At 44.4% G+C, this 20,895-nt stretch overlaps 1 protein-coding gene across 5 annotated transcripts in view; it reads right to left on the bottom strand.

Annotated features, from left to right (window-relative positions):
* Nucleotides 1-20,895, bottom strand: part of ZNF280D (zinc finger protein 280D) — a 3,097,091-nt gene that overhangs the window by 1,538,537 nt on the left and 1,537,659 nt on the right. For all 5 annotated transcript variants that reach the window (XM_044078966.1, XM_044078968.1, XM_044078970.1 and 2 more), the window contains one exon: nt 19,291-19,448. In XM_044078966.1, the coding sequence (XP_043934901.1) occupies nt 19,291-19,448 (158 nt within the window). The remainder of the gene's footprint in view (nt 1-19,290; nt 19,449-20,895) is intronic.

The following is a 20,895-nucleotide window of genomic DNA, read 5'->3' as shown; positions in this document are numbered from 1 at the left end:
AGAGTCCCCAACGGGGTACTTAGCTTTATAGAAGTCTTCGAAGTAGTATTCGGTAGTAGTAATCTCTGGATCTGACCGACCGGCACTTGCGAACAGCTTCTGCTTCGGGCGCCACGCGGCAAGAAAGACTGAGGAAAATGGCGTCGGCTGATGCCTTTATACCCGAATAACTGCCGCAATGACGTCGGGTGAAGTGCGACACCAGCCGAAGCCAGACCCAGACTTTGGAATCCGGCCGACCGAAGGGCTGCCTGACGACAGGACAACCCATTTGTAAAGACTGCAGATGCATCCTTGAAGGACATCTGGTTCCAACACAATTTAGGACAGCATGCGATAAACAAAGTACAGTTGCGTACACTTACCATAAATGTAGATGTTAGAGTGTATTCACTGTTGCAGTCATCACCTGTGGGTTATCCCTGCTGTGGTAGCCCTCGGCCAGCCCGAATACTAGAGTCAATGTTTTTCTGCGTCAGCTGCTGTCGCTTGCTAACTGATGTCAGGTTGTCAGTACTATAAAATAAGGTAGCAGACGTCATTACATCAGTTTTTCTTGCCCTAACCAGTCAGAAACCCAGGTAATATGATAAAATGATCCTGGCAGCTGAAAGCCACCTAGAGAATCTTATGCCTCCCTAATGCAAGAAAACATAAGGGGGAACAAGGGAGGGAAACCAGGACTGCAACAGTGAATACATAAACATCTACATTTACAGTAAGTATTCACAGCTTAACATTTTCTTCTGTTTTCACTGTTGCAGTCATCACCTGTGGAAGGATTCTCAAAGCTGAGGAGAGGGGTGGGTAGGATTAGTAGGAGACCCAGGCCTGGGTCGGCAAACCCTGCTCTAGCCTTAGAAAATAGAGGTAGGCGGTAATGCTTGGTAAAGGTATGGACAGAAGTCCAGGGGTAGCTTCCAGGATGTCCCTGGTGGGAACTCCTCTGAGGAATAATGTGGAAGTGGTGGCTGCCCTAGAGGAATGGGTTAGAAATAACTTGGGGGGGGGTCCCATGTAATCTGTAACAGAAATGGATACAGTGAGATATCCATATGGAAATGGTTTGCTTGGAAATGGGCTGCACTCTGCCACAGGGGCAAAGTTGAAGGGAAGTTGGTCTGTTTTCCTGAAGGGTTTACTACGGTCCAGATAGTATCTGAGCTGTCTGTGCACATCTAATGAGTGCAACATTCTTTCCCCCTTGTTCTGAGGGTTAAGAAAGAAGGTGGGTAGATGTACACATTAGATACCACCTTGGGCATAAAGGAGGGATTATTCCTCGGGGAAACCCTGTCTGGATGAAAAATGATGAAGGGCTCAATGGCCATCAGTGCCTTAAGTTCTGAAACCCTTCTAGCTGAGGTGATAGCTAGGAGAAAGGCAGTCTTCCAGGAGAGGTATCTTAGTTCTGCTTAAGCAGCAGGTTCAAAGGGTGGTAACATTAGTTTTTCCAAAACCTAATTCAAGTCTCAGGCTGGCATGGGTGTACTGATATTAGAAGCCCCGTGGAATTCTTTGATCAAAGGATGGGAGAACATGGGGCTGATCTGTGTCAAAATGAGCTGAAACAGCTGAGGCGTGGATTTTAATAGAAGAGAAGGAGAGGCCACTATAAGTAGCTCCGCTAGCTAGCCCAGGATAAGAGGGATGGAAAGTTGTGAGGTATTGCCCCCTCTGGACTGGCTCCAGGAGCACCCCTAATGACCTAAGGTCATGGAAGAAGGGACAACAATCAAAGCAGTACCCAAGACTTTGTTAATCAGGCCAAATGAAGGCTACTGCAAGCAGACAACCCAAAAGTGATGACTGCAACAGTGAAACACGAAGAACATCTTTTCCGTTTTCCTGTGTAAGATTTTCAGATGCAGGGCCTTCTGGCCTCTGATAATGTCCAGGACCTGCTTACTCAACTGAGGCCCCTTGTTTGCTCTAGAGTTTTAGACATGTTGATTGGTTGACAGTCTGCAAGTCTGGATGCAGCATTCCACCCCCCACCTGAGTCAGGAGGTCTGAGATCAGGGAAACTGCCTGGGTGGCTGTAATGTCAGACTGCGCAGTAAAGGACACCAATGTTGTCTGGGCCAATCTGGAGCAATGAGGATGGCCTTTGGTCTCTTCTCCCTTATACTGATCAGTGACTTGGGAATAAGAGGCAGAGAAGGGAATGCGTACACCAAGAGGGTGTTCCAGGGGAAGGTCAAGGCATCCACCTTCCACGCTAGGTGGTGATACTCCCTGGTAAAGAATTTTTTTAAGCTGACTGAGATGAGAAGCAAAGAGTCCAGCTCTGGAGTCCCCCACTCCTGGGTGACCTGCAAAAATATTTTTCTGTGGAGCTGCCATTCATGGGAGTCCAGAAAGTTCCTGCTTAAGTGGTCTGCCAGGGTGTTGTTGATCCTTGGCAGGTATTGGGCTATTAGGTGTAATCCCATGGAAGAGGCTGTCAGCCAGAGGTTCATGGCTAGCCTGCACAGAGGGTAAGACTGGGTCCCTCCCTGCTTGTTGATGTACCACATTACTGTGGTGTTGTCTGTTTTGGTAAGGAGAACCCCAGGCCTGAGAAAGGGTTTGAAGGATGTCACAGCCTTTTGTACTGCCATCATTTCCTTCTGGTTGATGTATAAGGGAAGGTGCTGGGTATCCCGAAGACCTTGGGTGCACCTGCCTTCCAGGTGGGTGCCCCAAGCAATGTCTGAGGCACCAGTGGCAATGGTCTGTCCGGCAAAGCGAAGGGTGAAGGGAAGACCCTTGTTGTTGGCGCAGGCCTCTGACTCGGCACTTATACAGGGGATCAGAGGGAGAGAGGTCTCTAGAGGTTGAGTGTGCTGACACCAAAGGTTCTTTAGATAACACTGACATTTTCCCATGTGAAGCCTGGCCAGAGGAATTAGAAGGATGCAAGATGCAATGTACTCCAAGGCTTGTGGGAACAACCTCGCAGTGAGGTAACTTCTGGAAGCCAGCTGGGTAAAGTAGAGAAGCAGGAAAACTCTGCTTTTCTGGGGATAGGAAGGCCATTTGGGATGCTGTGTCCAGCAATCTTCCCAAGAAAATGATCTTCCTGGAGGGTGTTTGCTTGGATTTCTTCTCATTGATGGTGTACCCTAAGAAGGTTAGGAGAGTTTGACAAAGAGGAAGTCCTTGAGTAGCTTCTCTTTGCACTCTGCCTGAATGAGGTAGTCGTCCAGATATAGGTAAATCTGTACATTTTTCTGTCTGCAAAAGGCTATGGCCAGGGCTAAGCATTTGGTGAATACCCTGGAGCAGTAGAAGATCCAATGGGTAGCACAGAGAACTGAAAGTGTTGTGAGCCTGCTCTGAAGTGAAGGAATTTTCTGCAGGATTCCACTATGTGCATGTGGAGGTAGGCATCTTTTATATCTATGGCAACCAACCAGGCATTTTTGGTCAGCATGGGCAGAAGTTGCTGCAAAGTTAGCATTTTGAATTTGAGAACTACCAAGGAGGTGTTCAGGATGGATAGATCCAGGAAGGGGTGCCAGGTGCCCTCTTTTCTGTGAACAAGGAATAGTCTGGAGCAAAAGCCTTTGCCTTTTTGATCTGAGGGGATAGGTTCTACTGCCCCTTGGGATATTAAGAGCTTGAACTTGTTTCAAAGTCTCTGCCCATTGATTTGGAGGTAAGTCTGGATACCCTCTTGTAATAGGGAGTTCGTTGAAGGAGAATTAGTATCACTGGAAAATTATCTTTAAGACCCATTAGTCCTTTGTTACAGAAAGCCAATTTTCTTTACAGAGGGAGGGCCTTCCTCCTAATTTTTCGTGAGTGACAAGAGGGCAGAGGGGGAAGAGGGAGTCATTGAGAGTTCCTGCCATAGAGAGATGGCTTAGAACTCCATGCCTTTGGACTGGAAGTGATCCACTGTTTGGTTCTCTGCTGTCCCTGGGATAGGAGCCAGGGTTGTCTGTCCCTGCGGGGCTTACCTTGCCCCTGTCTGCTAGGTGCAGGAAAGGACCAGTGTTTTGAGGGAAACTTCCTGCTGAACCCAGGAGGTAGTACCTGAAGGAAATCTTTTACTGTTTGCATAGAATTTGCTTTGTCTTCCATCTTTTTAAGCACCTCTTCTACTTTTACTCCAAACAAGTGGTCCTTACCCAAGGGTGCATCAATTAATTTAGATTTGACATGATCAGGGAAAGGCTGTTCCTTCAACAATGCATGTCTAATGACCGATCCTAACACTGCTGTCCTGCTTGAGGCTTCTAGGGAGTCGTATCCACAGTGTAATGAGTGTTTAGCCACTTGACAAGTAGAGTGCAGTAAGTCTGTTAACTCTTTCAAACTGGCACAGTCAGGAAAGGTTGAAATCTTTTGCTTGAATAGTCCCAAAGTGTGTTGTTAATATTTTAACATGTGCAACTGACAGTTAAGTGCTCTGATAGCCAAGAGTGCAGAGGTGTATACTTTTTTACCCCATATGTCCAGAGCTCTGGCATCCTTGTTAGAAGGAATAGGGTTCTTTGCAGAATGAGCCTTAGCTCCTTTTAGTCCCTGTTTAATGACTTCTGGGTCTGCAGCAGGATTGCTGTACAGGTGTTTGTGAGAATCTGGTACTTTGTAATACCTGTCAGATTTACTGGGAGTAGGTGGGAGGAGGAGCTAAGCTGGATTCAAGGAAGACATCATCCACCATCTCTAAAATAGAGGGGTGGCCAAGGGTCTGTGCCGAGGCAAGTCTAGAAACTCTCTTAGTCTGAGGGAAGTCCTGGGATTCCCAGTGGAAATGTTCATTGAGGGTGTGAACGATTTCCCCAAAGGAAAAACATTCTGGTAAGGAGGCAGAAACAACGGATTCCTCTGCATCTGTATCCTCATAAACTGTCAGAGTGTGTTGTTGTTCTTTAAAATCTGAATAATCAGATTCCTCAGAATCCTGTTCTGTCAGTATTTCAGGAGAAGGGTCTCTTTTACTTTTAGAATTTGTGGTCTGACTACACCTGATAAGGGAGATAAAATCCTCCGCCATTTTGAGCATTTGAGCTTAGGGTGGTGGAGCAAGAGAAAGATGGTGGCTAAAAGTAGATTTTCTAGGAGTAGCCTTGCTTCTAAGCCGAAGGGTATCCATCGGTCTAAGAGAAAAATACAGCTGTGTACACTCACCATAAATGTAGATTTTCGAGTGTATTCACTGTTGCAGTTATCACATTTGGGTCATATGCTTGCAGTAGCTCTCAAACGGCCTGATTAACAAAGTCTTGGGTCCTGCTTCGGTTGCTGTCTCTTCCGTGACGTCAGGCAGTCAGGGGTATAAAACATGCAGCAGACGCCATTACATCAGTTTTTCTTGCCCCAGATGTCAGGTGCCCCTATACCACCAACAAAAAAGCAAATACACCAAAAAGCTTTTAAGCATAGTAAAGGAAAGTAGAGGTATAGCCAAAAGAAGTCAGGGGACTGGAGGGAGGGTAAAGTACAGTTGTGTACACTTACCATAAATGTAGATGTTCGAGTGTATTCACCGTTGCAGTCATTACATTTGGGTAATCTGCTGGTAGGATGCCCTCAGTCGGCCTGAATAACAAAGTCTTGGGTCCTGCGCCGGTTGCTGTCTTCTTCCATGACGTCAGGTCGTCAGGGGTATAAAACATGCAGCCGGCACCATTTTAATCAGTTTTTCTTGCCGCGCGGTGCCCAAAGCAGAAGCAGTTCGCAAGTGCCGGTCGGTCGACTCCTGAAATTTTCGTATTAGAGTTTGCCCCAGATGTCAGGTGCCCCCCCAAATGGGAGCAAAAAAAAAAACAACAAAAAAAAAAAACAAAAAAAAAAATATATATATATATATATACACACACACACATATATACACACATATATATATAAATATATACACATATCCATATATGTATATATATATATATATATATATATATATATATATATATATATATATATATAAAAATATGCATGTAATTTAGAACACAAAAAACATAACTCCAACTAAAAGCAAATACACCAAAAAGGCTTTTGAGTATAGTAAAAGAAAGAAGAGGTGTAATAAGAGAGGAATAGGGGGCTGGCGGGTGGGTAACCAGGACGGCAACAGTGAATACACTCGTACATCTACATTTATGGTAAGTGTACACAACTGTACTATGTTCTTTGTGTTTCACTGTTGCAGTCATTACATTTGGGTAGAATCCAAAGGCCCCTGCAGATCAGCAGTGGCAAAACCTGCTCTGGACTTAGAAAAGAGAGGTAAATGATAATGTTTGGTGAACGTATGAACTGAACTCCAAGTAGCAGCTTCTAGAATGTCTCTGGTAGGAACTCCTCTGAGAAAGGCTGCAGAAGTAGATGCAGCCCTGGTGGAATGGGATTGGATCCCCTTGGGGGGCAGGTTTACCATTTAATGTAGCAGAAATGAATACAATGGCTTATCCATTTTGAAATAGTCTGCTTTGAAATAGCCTCTCCCTCTGCCCCAGCAGCAAATGCCACCAGTAATTGCTCAGATTTTCTTAAGAGATTTTGTCCTGTTTAAGTAGAATCTTAGTTGTCTGTGTACATCCAATGAATGCAGGATCCGCTCCCCCTTGTTCTGTGGATTTGGGAAAAAAGTTGGCAGATGAATGGTCTGATTAAGAGCCACACTGGATACCACCTTAGGCATAAAGGATTGATTGGTTCTGAGGGCCACCCTGTCTGGATAAAATATAATGAAAGGCTCCACTGCCATGAGGGCCTGTAGTTCTGAAATCCTTCTAGCTGAAGTGACTGCTAAAAGAAAAGCTGTCTTCCAACAGAGAAATTTTATGTCTGTAGTAGCAGCTGGTTCAAAAGGAGGAAGGGTGAAATTTTTCCAGTACAAAATTGAGGTCCCACACAGGAGTTGGTGCTCTCCTGGGAGGTCTCAAATTTTTGGCCCCTCTGAGGTACTGCTTTAGCAGGGGATGAGAAAAGAGAGGAGGCTCTGTGTTGTAATGAGCCGAAATGGCAGAGGCATGGATTTTTATAGAAGAAAAAGATAGGCCCTTATGAAGCATCTCAATTAAATATTGCAGAATCTAAGGAATATTGGGCATTGTTGTGTTTATTCCTTGTGCTTGGTTCCAGGCACAGAATCTATTCCATTTATCAGCATAAGATTTTCTAGTACTAGGCCTTCTAGCCTCCAAAATGACATCCATCACAAGTTTATTGAGAGATGCAACTGGTGAAATTAGCTGATTAGCCATGCTGCAAGATTCAGAGTTTGGAGCTGAGTGTGCAGAATTTGAAAGTTCTGCTGAGACAGTAGATAAGGTGTCTGAGGCAGGTACCATGGAGGAAGGTGTGACATATTGCATAGGAGCGGGTACCAGTGTTGGCGAGGCCAGTCTGGAGCAATCAGAATCATTTTCGGTTTTTCCTGTCCGACTTTCAGTAAAACCTTGGGGAGCAGAGGCAGAGGGGTAAAGGCATAGACAGATAGGTTTTTCCAGCTGAAGGATAGAGCATCCACTTTCCAAGCTTTTTTGTGATGAATTCGTGTGCAGAATTTCTCCAACTGATAGTTTTGGGGAGAGGCAAAAAGATCTATGTCTGGGTTCCCCCGCTTTCATGTCAACATGCTGAAGATTTGTGAATCCAGTTTCCATTCGTGTGGGGCCATAAGATTTCTGCTTAGTTCATCTGCCAGAGTATTTTGCTTTCCTAGCAGGACTTGAGCTTGTAGATGTATTTGGTAAGTCAAGGCTGTGTTCCACAAGTCCATGGCTAGTCTGAAAAGGGGGTAGGAGTGGGTACCCCCCTGCTTGTTTATGCACCACATAACTGTGGTGTTGTCCGTCTTTATCAGTAGTTGTCCTGGATGAAGGAAGTCCTTGAAGGCTGTCAGAGCATTCTGTACAGCTAGCATTTCTTTCTGGTTGATATGTAGGTGCATTTGATTTGGGCTCCATTCGCCCTGAATGCATCTCCCTGCCAGATGGGACCCCAAGCATAATCTGATGCGTCTGTAGTCAGGGTTTGGGTGGCAGGGGATGGAATGAATGACAGTCCCTTGTTTTGATGACAGGCCTCTGCCCACCATAGGAACTCCTGTTGCAAGCAAGGAATGATAGGAATCATTTTTTCCAGGCTGTGACAATGTTGACTCCATAAGTTTTTTAGGTACCATTGAAGTTTCCTCATATGCAGTCTTGCATATGGAATTAGTAGAATGCAGGAAGCCATGAACCCAAAGGCCTGCAGAATTTGTCTTGCAGATAGCTGGATTTTTGTAGCCATTTGTTTGAAGTACGTCATCAATTGAATTTGTTTGTCTGGCGTGAAGTAAGCCATCTGGGCAGTTGTATTCAAGCTTGCACCCAGGAATGTAATTATTTGAGAGGGTACCAGTTGCGATTTCTTTTCGTTTATTGTGTACCCTAGGCATGTTAGAAGCCTGTTTACAAACGCCAGATGCTGTAGAAAAGTGTCCTTGTTTTTTGCCTGAATTAGACAATCGTCCAGATAAGGATAAATTAGAAAGTCTCTGTCTGCAAAATGCAATTACTGGTGCCAGGCACTTTATGAAGACCCTGGGCGCAGTAGATAAGCCAAAGGGAAGTGCAGAGAACTGGTAATGCAAATAGCCTGCTTTGAAGCAGAGGCATCTTCTGCAAGATTCCCTGATTGGGATATGCAGGTAAGCCTCTTTTAAGTCTAGAGTTACCAACCAGGCATCCTTGCCCAGCATAGGCAGTAACTGTTGTAGAGTTAGCATTTTGAATTTTGGTATGTCCAGGAAAGTATTTAGAATGGATAAGTCCAGAATTGGACGCCATGATTTGTCTTTTCTGGGTACCAGGAAAAGTCTTGAATAAAAACCTTGTCCTTTTTCCTTTTCTGATACTGGCTGAACAGCCCCCATATCCATGAGTGACATAACTTGTTTCTGGACCTCTGGCCACTGATTTGGAGGCAGATATGGCCATCTGTTTGGAATTGGCAGCGCATGGAAATGAAATCTGTATCTCTGGGATACTATCTTTAAAACCCACTTGTCCTGGGTAATTAGATGCCAATTTTGTGCATGAAGTGCTAGTTTTCCCCCCAAAGGGGCTGCCAAAAGGTAAGTGCTTGGAAATGGCAGAGGAAAGTCACTGAGACGGTTTACTGTAGGGGGGGTGCCCTGCTACTTCCAAATTTGGAGGTGGAGGCACCCCATTGTTTTGCTCTGTAAGTTCCTTGTGACTGAAACATGGAGCCTTTGGAGTGTCTGGGTTTGACCTGAGCAGCACTGCTGGGTACTGGAAAGGACCAATTCTTAGTAGGCCAGTGCCTACTGAACCTGGGTGGCTGCACTTGTAGGAAATCTTTTACAGTTTGCATAGATTTAGCTTTGTCTTCCATCTTTTTCAAAACTGCCTTATTACCAAATAGAGACTGTTGTAAAGGAGCATCCAACCTGTGCAGCCATGATTACAGGAACTTTGCATTCTTCTGGTACAGAGATGGGCCCTTTAGGGGATGACAGAGGGGTAAAGTTAGCACTGAACCTATCTGCCAGGACGTTGGCAATATCAGTTGGTTCTGTATATTTAGTACCATTGTGCTGTAACTCAGAACAGATCTGAGTGTTGCCATTGAGATTCTTGACATAGCTATAGAATGCTTTGTGGTTGTCTTTAGAGTCAGTGGCGATTTTGTTTTCATAACTAGCTTTGGAGGATTTTATGAGGGATCTCAGCTTCTTACTGAGGCTGACCAGGGAGTTTCTCCAATCATGGGATTTTACTCTTTTTTGCAACAGTTTCTTCCTTCTGTTGTAGAGTTTGTTTATGGCAGGGGACCACCAGATTGGCTTCCTTTTTTTGGAGGATAGCATCTTGGTTCTGTTAGGGATTGCACAATCCATGCACTCGTGTAAGTGCTTATAAAGTGCATTTGTGTAGGATTCAGCAGTCATACCTCTATTTTGCATTTGTGTAGGATTCAGCAGTCATACCTCAATTGCAGATGTACCACATTACAGTGGTGTTGTCCGTGAAGATCTGTAGGAGGCCTTGTTGCATAAGAGGGAGGAAGGCCAGCAGGGCTAGGCGGACTGCAGTCATCTCCCTTACGCTGATGTGCTTTCTCTGCAGGGATGGCTCCCATAGGGCTTGAACCTTGAGGCCATTCATGGTTGCTCCACAGCCTAGATATGAAGCATGTGTGTGCATTAGTTGTGTTGGCATGGTGGGTTGTAGGAGTAGGCCTGGATTTTGTTGTATGTGCTGAATCCACCACTTCAATTCTGTTTTGAGGCATGGAAGGAAGGGTATATGAAAGTCTAGTGGGTGGCTGTGTTGTGACCACACATTCGTCAGGTACCACTGTAACTTCCTCATGTGTAACCTGGCTAGTGGCAGCACGGGAATGGTGGCTGCCATAAGGCCTAGGAGGTCCATGAACTGCCTGGCTGACAGGTGGTTGACTGACCAGGGAGGTTACCTTGTTCTGAGAGAGGAAGGCCTTTATCAGGTCAGTTCTTATCCTGCATCCCAGGAAGGTTCTGTCCTTTTTTCAGATTGAGTGTAAATCCCCAATTCTGGAGCAGTGACATCGAAAGGAGCAGATGATTTCTGAAAGTGTCTTCTTCTGCAAGAATGAGGATGCCATCTAGGTAGGGGTAGATTTGAATACCCTTGGTCCTGCAGTAGGCTACTGCTGGGGGAAAGGTGGCTGAGACAGTCATACGTTATTATTTCTGTCCTGAAAGGGCTGCCTGTTGGGGGTCTGTGAAGGGGCTGGCTTTGGGGTGGCTGTTTTCCTGGACCCTTTTCCATGTCTGGAGGTGGATGGGGCAGGGGGTCTCCTGACAAATGAGGTCTTTGCAGGATAATGTCTATAAAATTTTGGTAATGGGTAGACCAGTAAGTGTTTCAAGTCCTAGAATTCCTTACTCTTCTCCTGGAGGCTTTTAAACAGATCAGCAAACTGTTTGCCAAATGGGAATTTAGTGTCCAGGGGTAAGTCCAAAATCTTGGTCTTAAAGTCTTCAGCCAGGGGCTGTAGTGAAAGCCATGAATATCTGTTGAACATCTGTGTAAAACAGAAGCTGATGCAGCAGATCTTGCAGAGGCCTCAGCTGCATCATAGCTGCACTTTGAGTGTCTGGTTACCGGAGATGCCAGGGACAGCTTGGTTGCTACTTGTGACTTGTTTGAGGAGTCAGGCAAGGAGGACAGTAAGGAGGAAGCCTGTGAAACCAAATCTAGGACATATCTGACCATGTGGGTCTGGTAATTAATTTCCCTAAAGGCTAGAGTGGAAGAGGTATATGTCTTTTTCTCCAGCCTGTCCATTACCTTGCTATCCTTGTCTGAAGGCAAGAGTGAGGATGATGGAATGAGTCTGGATTGCTTGTCAGGGTACTGCTATAACTGCAGGGTCTGTCAAGAGGGGCTTTACAAGAAATAGTGCTAGTCAGGGACCTTATAAAAACAGTCAAGCCTCTTGGGAGCAGGAGGTTGAGAATCAGGAGTCTTTGAGGCTGATGCAAAGGCATTCAGATATGCTGGAATCACAGGAGGGATAGCTGATGGGGAGGGTGATTCCACCTGGAGCAACTCAAAATACCTTGTTTGAATTTCTGTCATCTGAACTGTATCCCATTTAAAGTCCTCCCTCATTTTAGTAATAGTTTCTCCAAATGTAAAATCATCAGTGGAGGGCCTACATTCCAGGATCTGGCCTGTGAGTGAGGTTTTAGATTCCTGAACTGCGGACGGGTGTCTGGTGGAGCCTGGTTCCCCCTCAACCTCGGCAACAGCAGACGTCTCATCCGAGGACATGCCTACCAGTAATTCGGAAGCAGCTTCTTTGAGGGTAGTTGCTGAAAGGTGCCAGTTCTAGCAGAAGTCCCTCAACCCCTATATCAGCAGTTGGCGGGGCATCTGACAACGAAGGGAGCAGAAGTGGTAGGCCTTGAAAAGTACAGTTTTGTACCTACCATACATGTAGATGTTTGAGTGTTCAACCTGCTGCAGTCATCACACTTGGGTTATCCTGTCATCAGGCGGTCCCGCAGTCGGACGGATTTCCAAAGTCTTGGTCCGACGTCGGTTGCTGTCACCTCATCCCTGACGTCAGTGCGCCAGGGGTACATATATTGCAACAGACGCCATTTTCTTCAGTTTTTCTTGCCCCAGATGTCAGGTGCCCCCAAAAAGGTGATCCAAATCAGTACCAAAAAGTGAGAACACTGTACAGACACAAAACCCCTTAAGCTATAAGCAAATACATCAGTAAGGCATAGCAGAGGTTTAGCCAGTAAATCAGAGGGGTTGGAGGGAGGGTAACCTGGACTGCAGCAGGGTGAACACTCGAACATCTACATTTATGGTAGGTACAAAACTGTACTATGTTCATCGTGTTACCCTGCTGCAGTCATCACACTTGGGTTGAGTCCCAAAGCTATGGTAGGATGGAGGCATAGAAGGTTAGAGGAGGCAATGAGCCCCTGCAGAACTGCAGTGGCGAAGCCTGCCCTGGACTTAGAATAAAGAGGTAAGTGATAGTGTTTGGTGAAGGTGTGTGCAGAACTCCAAGTTGCAGCTTCTAAAATTTCCTTGGTAGGAACCCCCCTGAGAAAGGCTGTAGAAGTAGCTGTTGCCCTGGTAGAGTGGGACCTAATGGTTGGAGGAACTGGTTTCCCATGATGGGTACAGCAAAATTGTATGCAATGGCCTATCCGTTTAGAAATGGTTTGCTTGGAAATGGCCTTCCCTTGAGAAGCTGTAGCATAGGAAACAAAGAGCTGGTCAGTTTTTCTGAAAGCCTTAGTTTTATCCAAGTAATATCGAAGCTGCCTGTGAATGTCCAAGGAATGTAGGAGTCTCTCACCTTTGCTCTGTGGATTAGGGAAGAAAGTGGGTAGATGGATGGTTTGATTTAAAGCTACGCTGGAAACCACCTTAGGCATGAAGGAAGGATTAGTTTGTAGAGAAACTCTGTCTTGATGAAAAATGAGGAAAGGTTCCACTGCCATAAGTGCCTGTAATTCTGAAACTCTCCTAGCAGAAGTTATTGCCAGGAGCAAAGCAGTCTTCCAAGATAGGAACTGAAGGTCTGCAGAAAAAGCTGGTTCAAAAGGAGGCAATGTTAGTTTTTCCAGAACAAAGTTGAGGTCCCATGTAGGCGTAGGAGCTCTTCTAGGTGGTCTAATGTTTTTTGCCCCTCTGAGGAACTGCCTTAGGAGTGGATTTGAAAATAAAGGTGGATTCGTGTCATAGTGAGCTGAAATAGCTGAAGTATGGATTTTAATAGAGGAGAAGGAAAGTCCTTTATGCAGCATCTCAGCTAAATACTGTAGAATGTGAGGCATATGAGGCTGAGTTGTATCTAGGCCTTTAGCTTGGTTCCAAGCAGAAAACCTTTTCCATTTGTCCGAGTAAGCCTTCCTGGTGCTTGGCCTCCTGGCTTCTAGAATAACATCCAGTACTGCTTGAAAAAGAAGGGCTGGTTGGCTACTTAATTGATTGGCCATGCCGCCAGGTTTAAGGTTTTGATCTGGCTGTGTAGAATCTGCTTGTCTTGCTGCGTGAGCAAATGAGGTATTTGAGGCAATATCCATGGTGGGTTGTGAGCCATATTCTTCAATAGTGGGTACCAGTGCTGGCGAGGCCAGTCTGGAGCTATGAGAATCATTCGAGGTTTCGCCTTTTTGACCTTCAAAAGAACCTTTGTGAGAAGAGGTAATGGAGGAAAGGCATATGCTGTCAGGTTTTTCCAACTGAAGGAGAGAGCATCCACTTTCCATGCTTGTTGGTGGAATGTCCTTGTACAAAATTTTGTCAGCTGGTAGTTTTGAGGACTGGCAAACAGGTCTATATTTGGTAGGCCCCATCTTTGAGTTATCATTGCAAATATTTGTGGGTCTACCTTCCACTCGTGGGGATCTTTGATGTTTCTGCTTAGGTCATCTGCCAATGTGTTTTTCTGTCCTGGCAGGAAGTGAGCTTGTAACTGGACTTGGTAGGTCAGAGCTGTGTTCCATAAGATCACTGCTTGCCTGCAAAGAGGGTAGGAATGTGTGCCCCCTTGTTTGTTTATGTACCACATTACTGTGGTGTTGTCCATCTTTATTGCCAGTTGTCCAGGCTGTAGTAGATCCTTGAAGGCTGTCAGAGCTTTCTGTACAGCTAGCATCTCTTTTTGGTTTATGTGCAGTTTTCTTTGTTCTGCAGTCCATAGGCCTTGAATGCATTTCCCTGCCATGTGAGCCTCCCAGACGTAGTCGTAGTCTGAAGCATCTGTTGTGATAGTTTGCCTGAGTGGGGGCAAGGTGAAAGGCTGACCCTTGTTGAGGTGACATGCCTGTGCCCACCAGAGAAATTCCTGTTGAAGGCAGGGAATGAGAGATATCACTGTGTCCAAGCTGTGGCTGTGTTGAGACCATACGCTTTTTAGGTACCATTGTAATTTCCTCATATGCAGTTTTGCAAATGGTATTATCAGAACGCAAGATGCCATGAAACCCAAAGCCTGCAGAATTTTTCTTGCAGTTAATTGGGTCTTTGTTGCCATTGTCTTGAAATACTGAGTCAGTTGTAATTGCTTGTCTGGTGTAAGATGAGCCTTATGGGCCGTTGTGTCCAAGCTGGCACCCAGGAATGTCATTTTTTGTGAGGGTACTAGTTTTGACTTCTTTTCGTTTACTGTGTACCCCTGGCAATTTAGTAGATGCTTCACAAAAGCCAGATGTTGTATGAGAATGTCTTTTCTTTCTGCTTTCTGCTTGGATGAGGCAGTCATCCAGGTATGGATATATTTGAATTCCTCTTTGTCTGCAGTATGCAATTACTGGTGCCAGGCATTTTGTGAATACTCTGGGCGCAGTAGATAAGCCAAAGGGCAGTGCAGAGAATTGATAATGGGTTGAACCTGCAATGAAACGGAGGTATCTTCTGCAACTTTGTCTAATAGGGACATGGAGGTATGCCTCCTTGAGGTCCGTTACCAGCAATGCTTCCTTGCCCAACATGGGAAGTAGCTGTTGTAGTGTTAGCATCTTGAATTTGGAAACTTAGAATTGAAAGGTCCAGAATTGGTCTCCAAGCATTTTCCTTCCTGGGTACTAGGAATAGTCTTGAGTAAAATCCTTGGCCTTGCTCTTGAGTTGGTACCCTTTGAATGGCTCTCATGGCCATGAGAGCTGTAATTTGTTTTTGAGCCTCTGCCCTTTGATTTTGTGGCAGGTTTGGCATTCCTCTTTTTATTGGCAAGGTGTGGAAGTGGAATCGGTATCCTCGTAAAATTATGTCCAGGACCCATTTGTCCTTTGTGACCATGTGCCAGTTGTCTACAAATAATGCTAGTTTCCCCCCCAGGGGGGCTGACAAAAGAGCTTTGTTTGGCCAGTTGAGGTGCAAGTCATTGAGTTTGCCTTCTGGTGGCTTGAGACCTGTCTTCTCCTCCCTTCTGGGTTGGAGTGGTCCATTGGAGAGGTTTATACTGAGCTTGTGGTTGTCCTCTGCCCCTTGGCCGCTTTTATTTACCCCTCTGAGGCCTGTCAGTGGCTGGAAAGGACCAATTTTTGGTTGGCCAGTTTCTGCTGAAGCGAGGGGGTTGTACCTGTAGGAAATCTTTGACTGTCTGCATTGATTTTGCCTTATCCTCCATTTTCTTTAAAAACTTCTTCTGCTTTAACACCAAAAAGAACATCCTGCTGCACGGGAGCATCTAGTAGTTTTGCTTTAACATGTTCAGGCAGACTCTGCTCCTTTAACCAGGCATGCCTACGTATAACTGATCCAGTGACCACTGCTCTGCAGGAGGCCTCCAAGGAATCAAACCCACATTGTAAGGTATGTTTGCCCACCTGCTCGATGGCGTGCAACAAATCCTGTACTTCTTTCAATTCAGATTGTTGAGGAAGAGTTGTTATCTTTTGTTTTAACTGAGATATGAGAAATTGCTGATACTTAAGCATATGAAATTGACAGTTTAGAGCTCTCATAGCTGTGGCTGATGTGTAAACCTTTTTCCCCCATCTGTCTAGTGCTCTTGAATCCCTTTCAGAAGGTACTCTATTTTTAGCCATGGAAGCCCTAGCCCCCTTGGGACCCTGGGAGATAGTCTCTGGGTCAGCTACTGGGCTTTTGTAAAGGAATTTATGGGAATCAGGTACTCTGTAATATCTGTCAGGCTTGGCCTGGGCAGGAGGCAGAGAGTCAGCGTTGAAACTGGATTCTAAATAAACATCATCCACAATGTCCAGAACAGGAGGGATGGCTAGAGGTCTGTGTTGGGGGAGTAAAAGAAACTCTGAGCCTTTTCTTGGAATCAGAGTAATCCTGACCTTCCCAGTGAAAATGCTCCCTCATAGTGTGTAAAGTTTCCCCAAAAGACTAATCTTCTGGGGGGAAAGCTGAGGGAATAGAGTCCTCAGCATTCATAAGGAGAGAAGGAATAGTCTTGGTCTTCAGAGGAATCCGAAGAAACAGACAGTTGTTCAGAGGAAGCAGATTCTTCCTCTTGTCTAGGCCTTTTGTCAGGAGGAGGCTGGGAACCCCTGATAAGAGTAATCAGATATTCAGCCATCTTAAGCATCTGTTTCTTAGGCATAGGGCCTTGAACAGGAGACTGAAGTGAAGCTTTTTTCGATTTGGAAGGAGTCTTCGATTTTGAAAACGTTTTGACTAAGAGTCGTCAGTCTGAAAACGCCTTCAGAAAGCGAAGGTGTTTCAGAAGTACCGGCATCCTTGGAAGGTAAGTCGTCGGTAGGGCCTGAAGTAAAACGCTGCGTCGGCCGAGTACATTCCGTCAAAATATACGTAGCGGTCTCGGGTTCCTCAACTGCGGTAGTCAGAGGCTGCGTCGGAGCCTCACAGATAACCGGAGACCGGATCAACCGAGGCCTCGGAATCAGGCTTAGACCTGGGCTGTCGATCCTTATCCCTGCGTTTTTTGTGCACGCCGGTAGTCGGTAGCTCCGACGGCATGTTATAATTAAATTTTCTGCCAAAAAAGTGTCGTGCGAAATCAAATAGTCTTTTAATAGTGCGTTTATTAAATCTAGCACAAAAACTACAAGAAGTGACGTCGTGATCAGGGCCTAGGCAGGGTATACAATAAGAATGAAAATCCTTATGAGGTATTTGCTTCCCACAAGAAATACAATTGTTAACTTTTTCTGACATCGGTCTGAGGCAAGAAAAGTTTCCCCAATGGGGTACTTAGCTTTATAGAAGACTTCGGTCTGAAACTCAAATTCGAAAATCTCAGGAGTCGGCCAACCGGCACTTGCGAACTGCTTCTGCTTCAGGCACCGTGCGGCAAGAAAGACTGAAGAAAATGGCGTCGGTTGCAATATATGTATCCCTGGCGCACTGAGGTCAGGGATGAGGTGACAGCAACCAACGTCGGACCAAGACTTTGGAAATCCGGCCGACTGCAGGACCGCCTGACGACAGGATAACCCAAGTGTGATGACTGCAGCAGGGTAACACGATGAACATCTCTGGCCTTCTTTTTAAGAGCTCTGCCTTGACGGCCGACACTGGATCCATCCTGTAAAGCTAGTCTTTTTAACCTCTGGCTCTCTAGGTATAAATTTAGACTGCCAGATGACTGCAGAGAGTTTTGGGAAGGAACAACTGCCAGATGCTACAGACAGTATGGGCATGTTCCCAGCCTAAACAGAATTTATGGGAATTCTTGTGCGGAATTTAACGTCCACACCTACCTTTCCCCTTCCTAGCGGACATCGGTTAAGAAGACAAGCAACAACTAAAGCTCAAGCAAGGATAATAAGGTTCCCCAACGGGGTACTTATCTTTAAATGTCTTGAAGTCAGCGGAGTGAAGCGATCGATCTGACGTTCGACTGCGGCAGAGAAGTTCTAGGGTCTGTGCATGCAAACGTCACATTTAAGGCTCCTGGTTAATGGCCCTGCATGTGATGTCCCACGCACTAGCAGCAACCAGGCTTGAGCTTTTGCATAAGAGCAAAAGTTCGGGTCGCCTGAGGCAGGGGATCCCACAGTAAGAATACTGCAACATGAGAATAGGAGGACATCTGGATGATTTCAAGAGAGATTTGCAAAATATACTGAGCCAATTACAGGAACCTGATGTAACGTCAGCAAAGCAGGCAATGCTCTTGAGTTTTGAAATTGGCTTTAGAGGGCACAAAATATAATCAAGCCTCATTTAACCTTTTAAATCAGTTGAGAAGAAAATAATGACAAAGAAATGGAAGAGGATAATGAAAACTCAGAACAGAGAAAGTAAAGATATGATGAATCTTAGCAAAAAAGAGGAAACAAGACAGAAGTTGAGAGCGAGATTAATAATAAAATGCTGGATATGTGGTCTATGTATAAAGCAAATCACCCTTCTGTAGTTTGTAGGGACACTCAATGCATGATACTCATTAGGTTGAACTGAACCAAATTATGCAAGTCTAACAGTGAAAGTGCACTTTAATACGAATATAGTTAGCTACTGATGAAAAATAGTCAATCCTGTATGAAATCTGTAACATGTTTTTTGGGAGACCGGTCTGCTGTAACACTGCTGAATAAATTGGTTTTGTTTTTAACAAAAAAATTGTCTCTCCTTTGAAAACATGGTTTTGCAGGTCAAAGTCCACTAACAAAAATACTTCAAATACAAACAAGAATGCATTTGTTTACACTGCTAGAATCCACCTCTTTTCAGATCACAATCTTGAAAGTACTAAGAAGACAAATGGCTAAATTTTGCAAGAGTTTCTCAGCCTCTGCTTTTTAACACTGGATCATGGTAATCTGACCACTTAACAAAAATTAGATAAGCTAATGATAAAAGATAGCCCTTTCCTCCATAATTAATATACTTTTTTAATTCAGTAGCACAATCAGCTGGAATACTTCCTAGCAAACAGGCATAAGACAGGACATCGGTACACAGGACACCAGCACACAGACCCTGGAACAGTTCAAAGTACCTACATATATGGGAACATGGGAGGAAACCAGAGCACCTGATGAAACCTACATAAAGACAGAAAGATGAAGATTCCAAAAGAGAGGGCATCTCAACCAGGACCCATTCTAAAGCAGCTACAGCTGTGAGCCACCAACAATAACTGCTGCACCATTGTGTCATCCTAAAGTGTAACCGGTGGCAGACTTTTTGCAGCACTTTGCTGAACTTCAGCAGTCCAATACTTAACACTTTCTACAGCCACTTGCTGTAGGAACCCACATCTGATTTAGAAAAGAAAACTAGTAAACAATGTTATTAAGCAGAAATGTAAACTATATAAATAGTACAACATCCATCAAACTCGGCTTTAAGCATCCTTAAAATGCATCATATTTATCACACTTACTTGTTGTATCATATGGACTGTGAGCACTTTCAACGTGGCACTGCAACTGAAAAGGTGATGAGAACTGACGATAGCAGTGATGACAGCTAGTGTGGTTTTCCCATGTTTCGGTGCTTTGTTTCTCAAGTTCCAAGTGATGTTTCATATGGTTCATAAACCTATCAAAAACAGACAAATACAAAAACTTGACCAGGACATTTCACAAAAGAGATTATTCCACAGAAAGAACAGGTGCATGTACAAATGACCAAAAAGTATAGTTAAGACAGGAAGTTAACAAAATTGAAGTTGTTACAATATGTTCACAGTTGCAATAGTTAACATTTGGAACTTCTATTAGAAAAGGCCTAAACATCTGGATACTCTTCCAGAGTTTTTCACAATTCCCCTGCCTGGTTGGGCAGACATTCCCTTCCACCTAGACTTTGGCATGTCTGTGGTGTAAGAGGCAAATCCTTCCATGCCATCTTTAGTTCCTTCTTGCCCCTGTTAGTCCTAGGGTTATGGACTGAGACCACAGCACGTCTCCCAGGTAGCATACATCATCAACAGCAGCAGCCCAAACAGAAGGACCCGTCCAAAGCTCACTCTCCTGATGCTAGGTCAACCTCAGGAGAGGGGGGTGTGCTTTTTAAGAATAAAAGGGAAAGTAAGAGATGGGCAACTACATACAAACTCCAAACCTAGCACAGCTACAGGAAACACAGGGCAGAGGGATGGAAATACTACTGCAACAGTGAAGATATTTGAACAACTAGAAATATACTAAGTTTGTAACACAAATGTATTATGTTTATCATACTGTTCAATATTACAGTAGTAACTACACCTGGGAAGATTCCCAGAGTGCGTGGACCAGTGGGGGAGTTGGTACTGGGAAGGTACAGTTTTGTAAACATTGTCTTGTTCTAATATTATTACATCTGAGTTGGGTCCTATTAGTAAACCTAAGATTATTTGCAACAAAGCTAACGATTACAAACTATACAATTATTCTGGTTTGGTTCTTGATACACAACATGTCGAAACATTATCTAAGGGTTTTAATTTTGTACCCTGTAGAAATGCTAACATAGCAGACATCATGTCTGACCTCAAACTTTTTGTTCGTAAGCTAAACCTGGCGGCTTATTTTGGTTTTAGTGACAACAGAAATGGTACTATTCAATTGCAAAGACCTAGTATATTTAACCCCCCTTATATTAAAATCACTGAATTATTTGAAAATATGTGCGAATTTGACATTAGGGATTTTTTTCTAAATAAACAGTATAGTCATTTTTGCAATATGACACATGAAGACATCAAGAATATAGAATTTCTATGTAATATCAAAACAATTCGCATCATGAAGCCCGATAAGGGCAATGGAGTGGTTATAGTGAATAAATGTGATTATGTGTCCGAAATGTTTAATATGCTTAATGAAGATAATTATATTGAGGTCAGTAAACATAAAATTAATATGGCTTATCAAAAGATAGATTTGATGTTAGAAGACATGTTATTTCAGGGTAATATTAGTGAAACTGACTTTGATTATATGAATAACAATTTTCCTTTGGTCAGTGGAATATTTGGGATACCTAAAATCCATAAAGGCCT

The sequence above is a fragment of the Protopterus annectens genome, chromosome 7.part1, assembly GCF_019279795.1.
Source record: "Protopterus annectens isolate FY-2018-M chromosome 7.part1, PAN1.0, whole genome shotgun sequence".
Classification (NCBI taxonomy): Eukaryota; Metazoa; Chordata; order Ceratodontiformes; family Protopteridae; genus Protopterus; species Protopterus annectens.
Note: the sequence above shows the minus strand (reverse complement) of the source record. Positions and strands in the feature narration are given on the sequence as shown.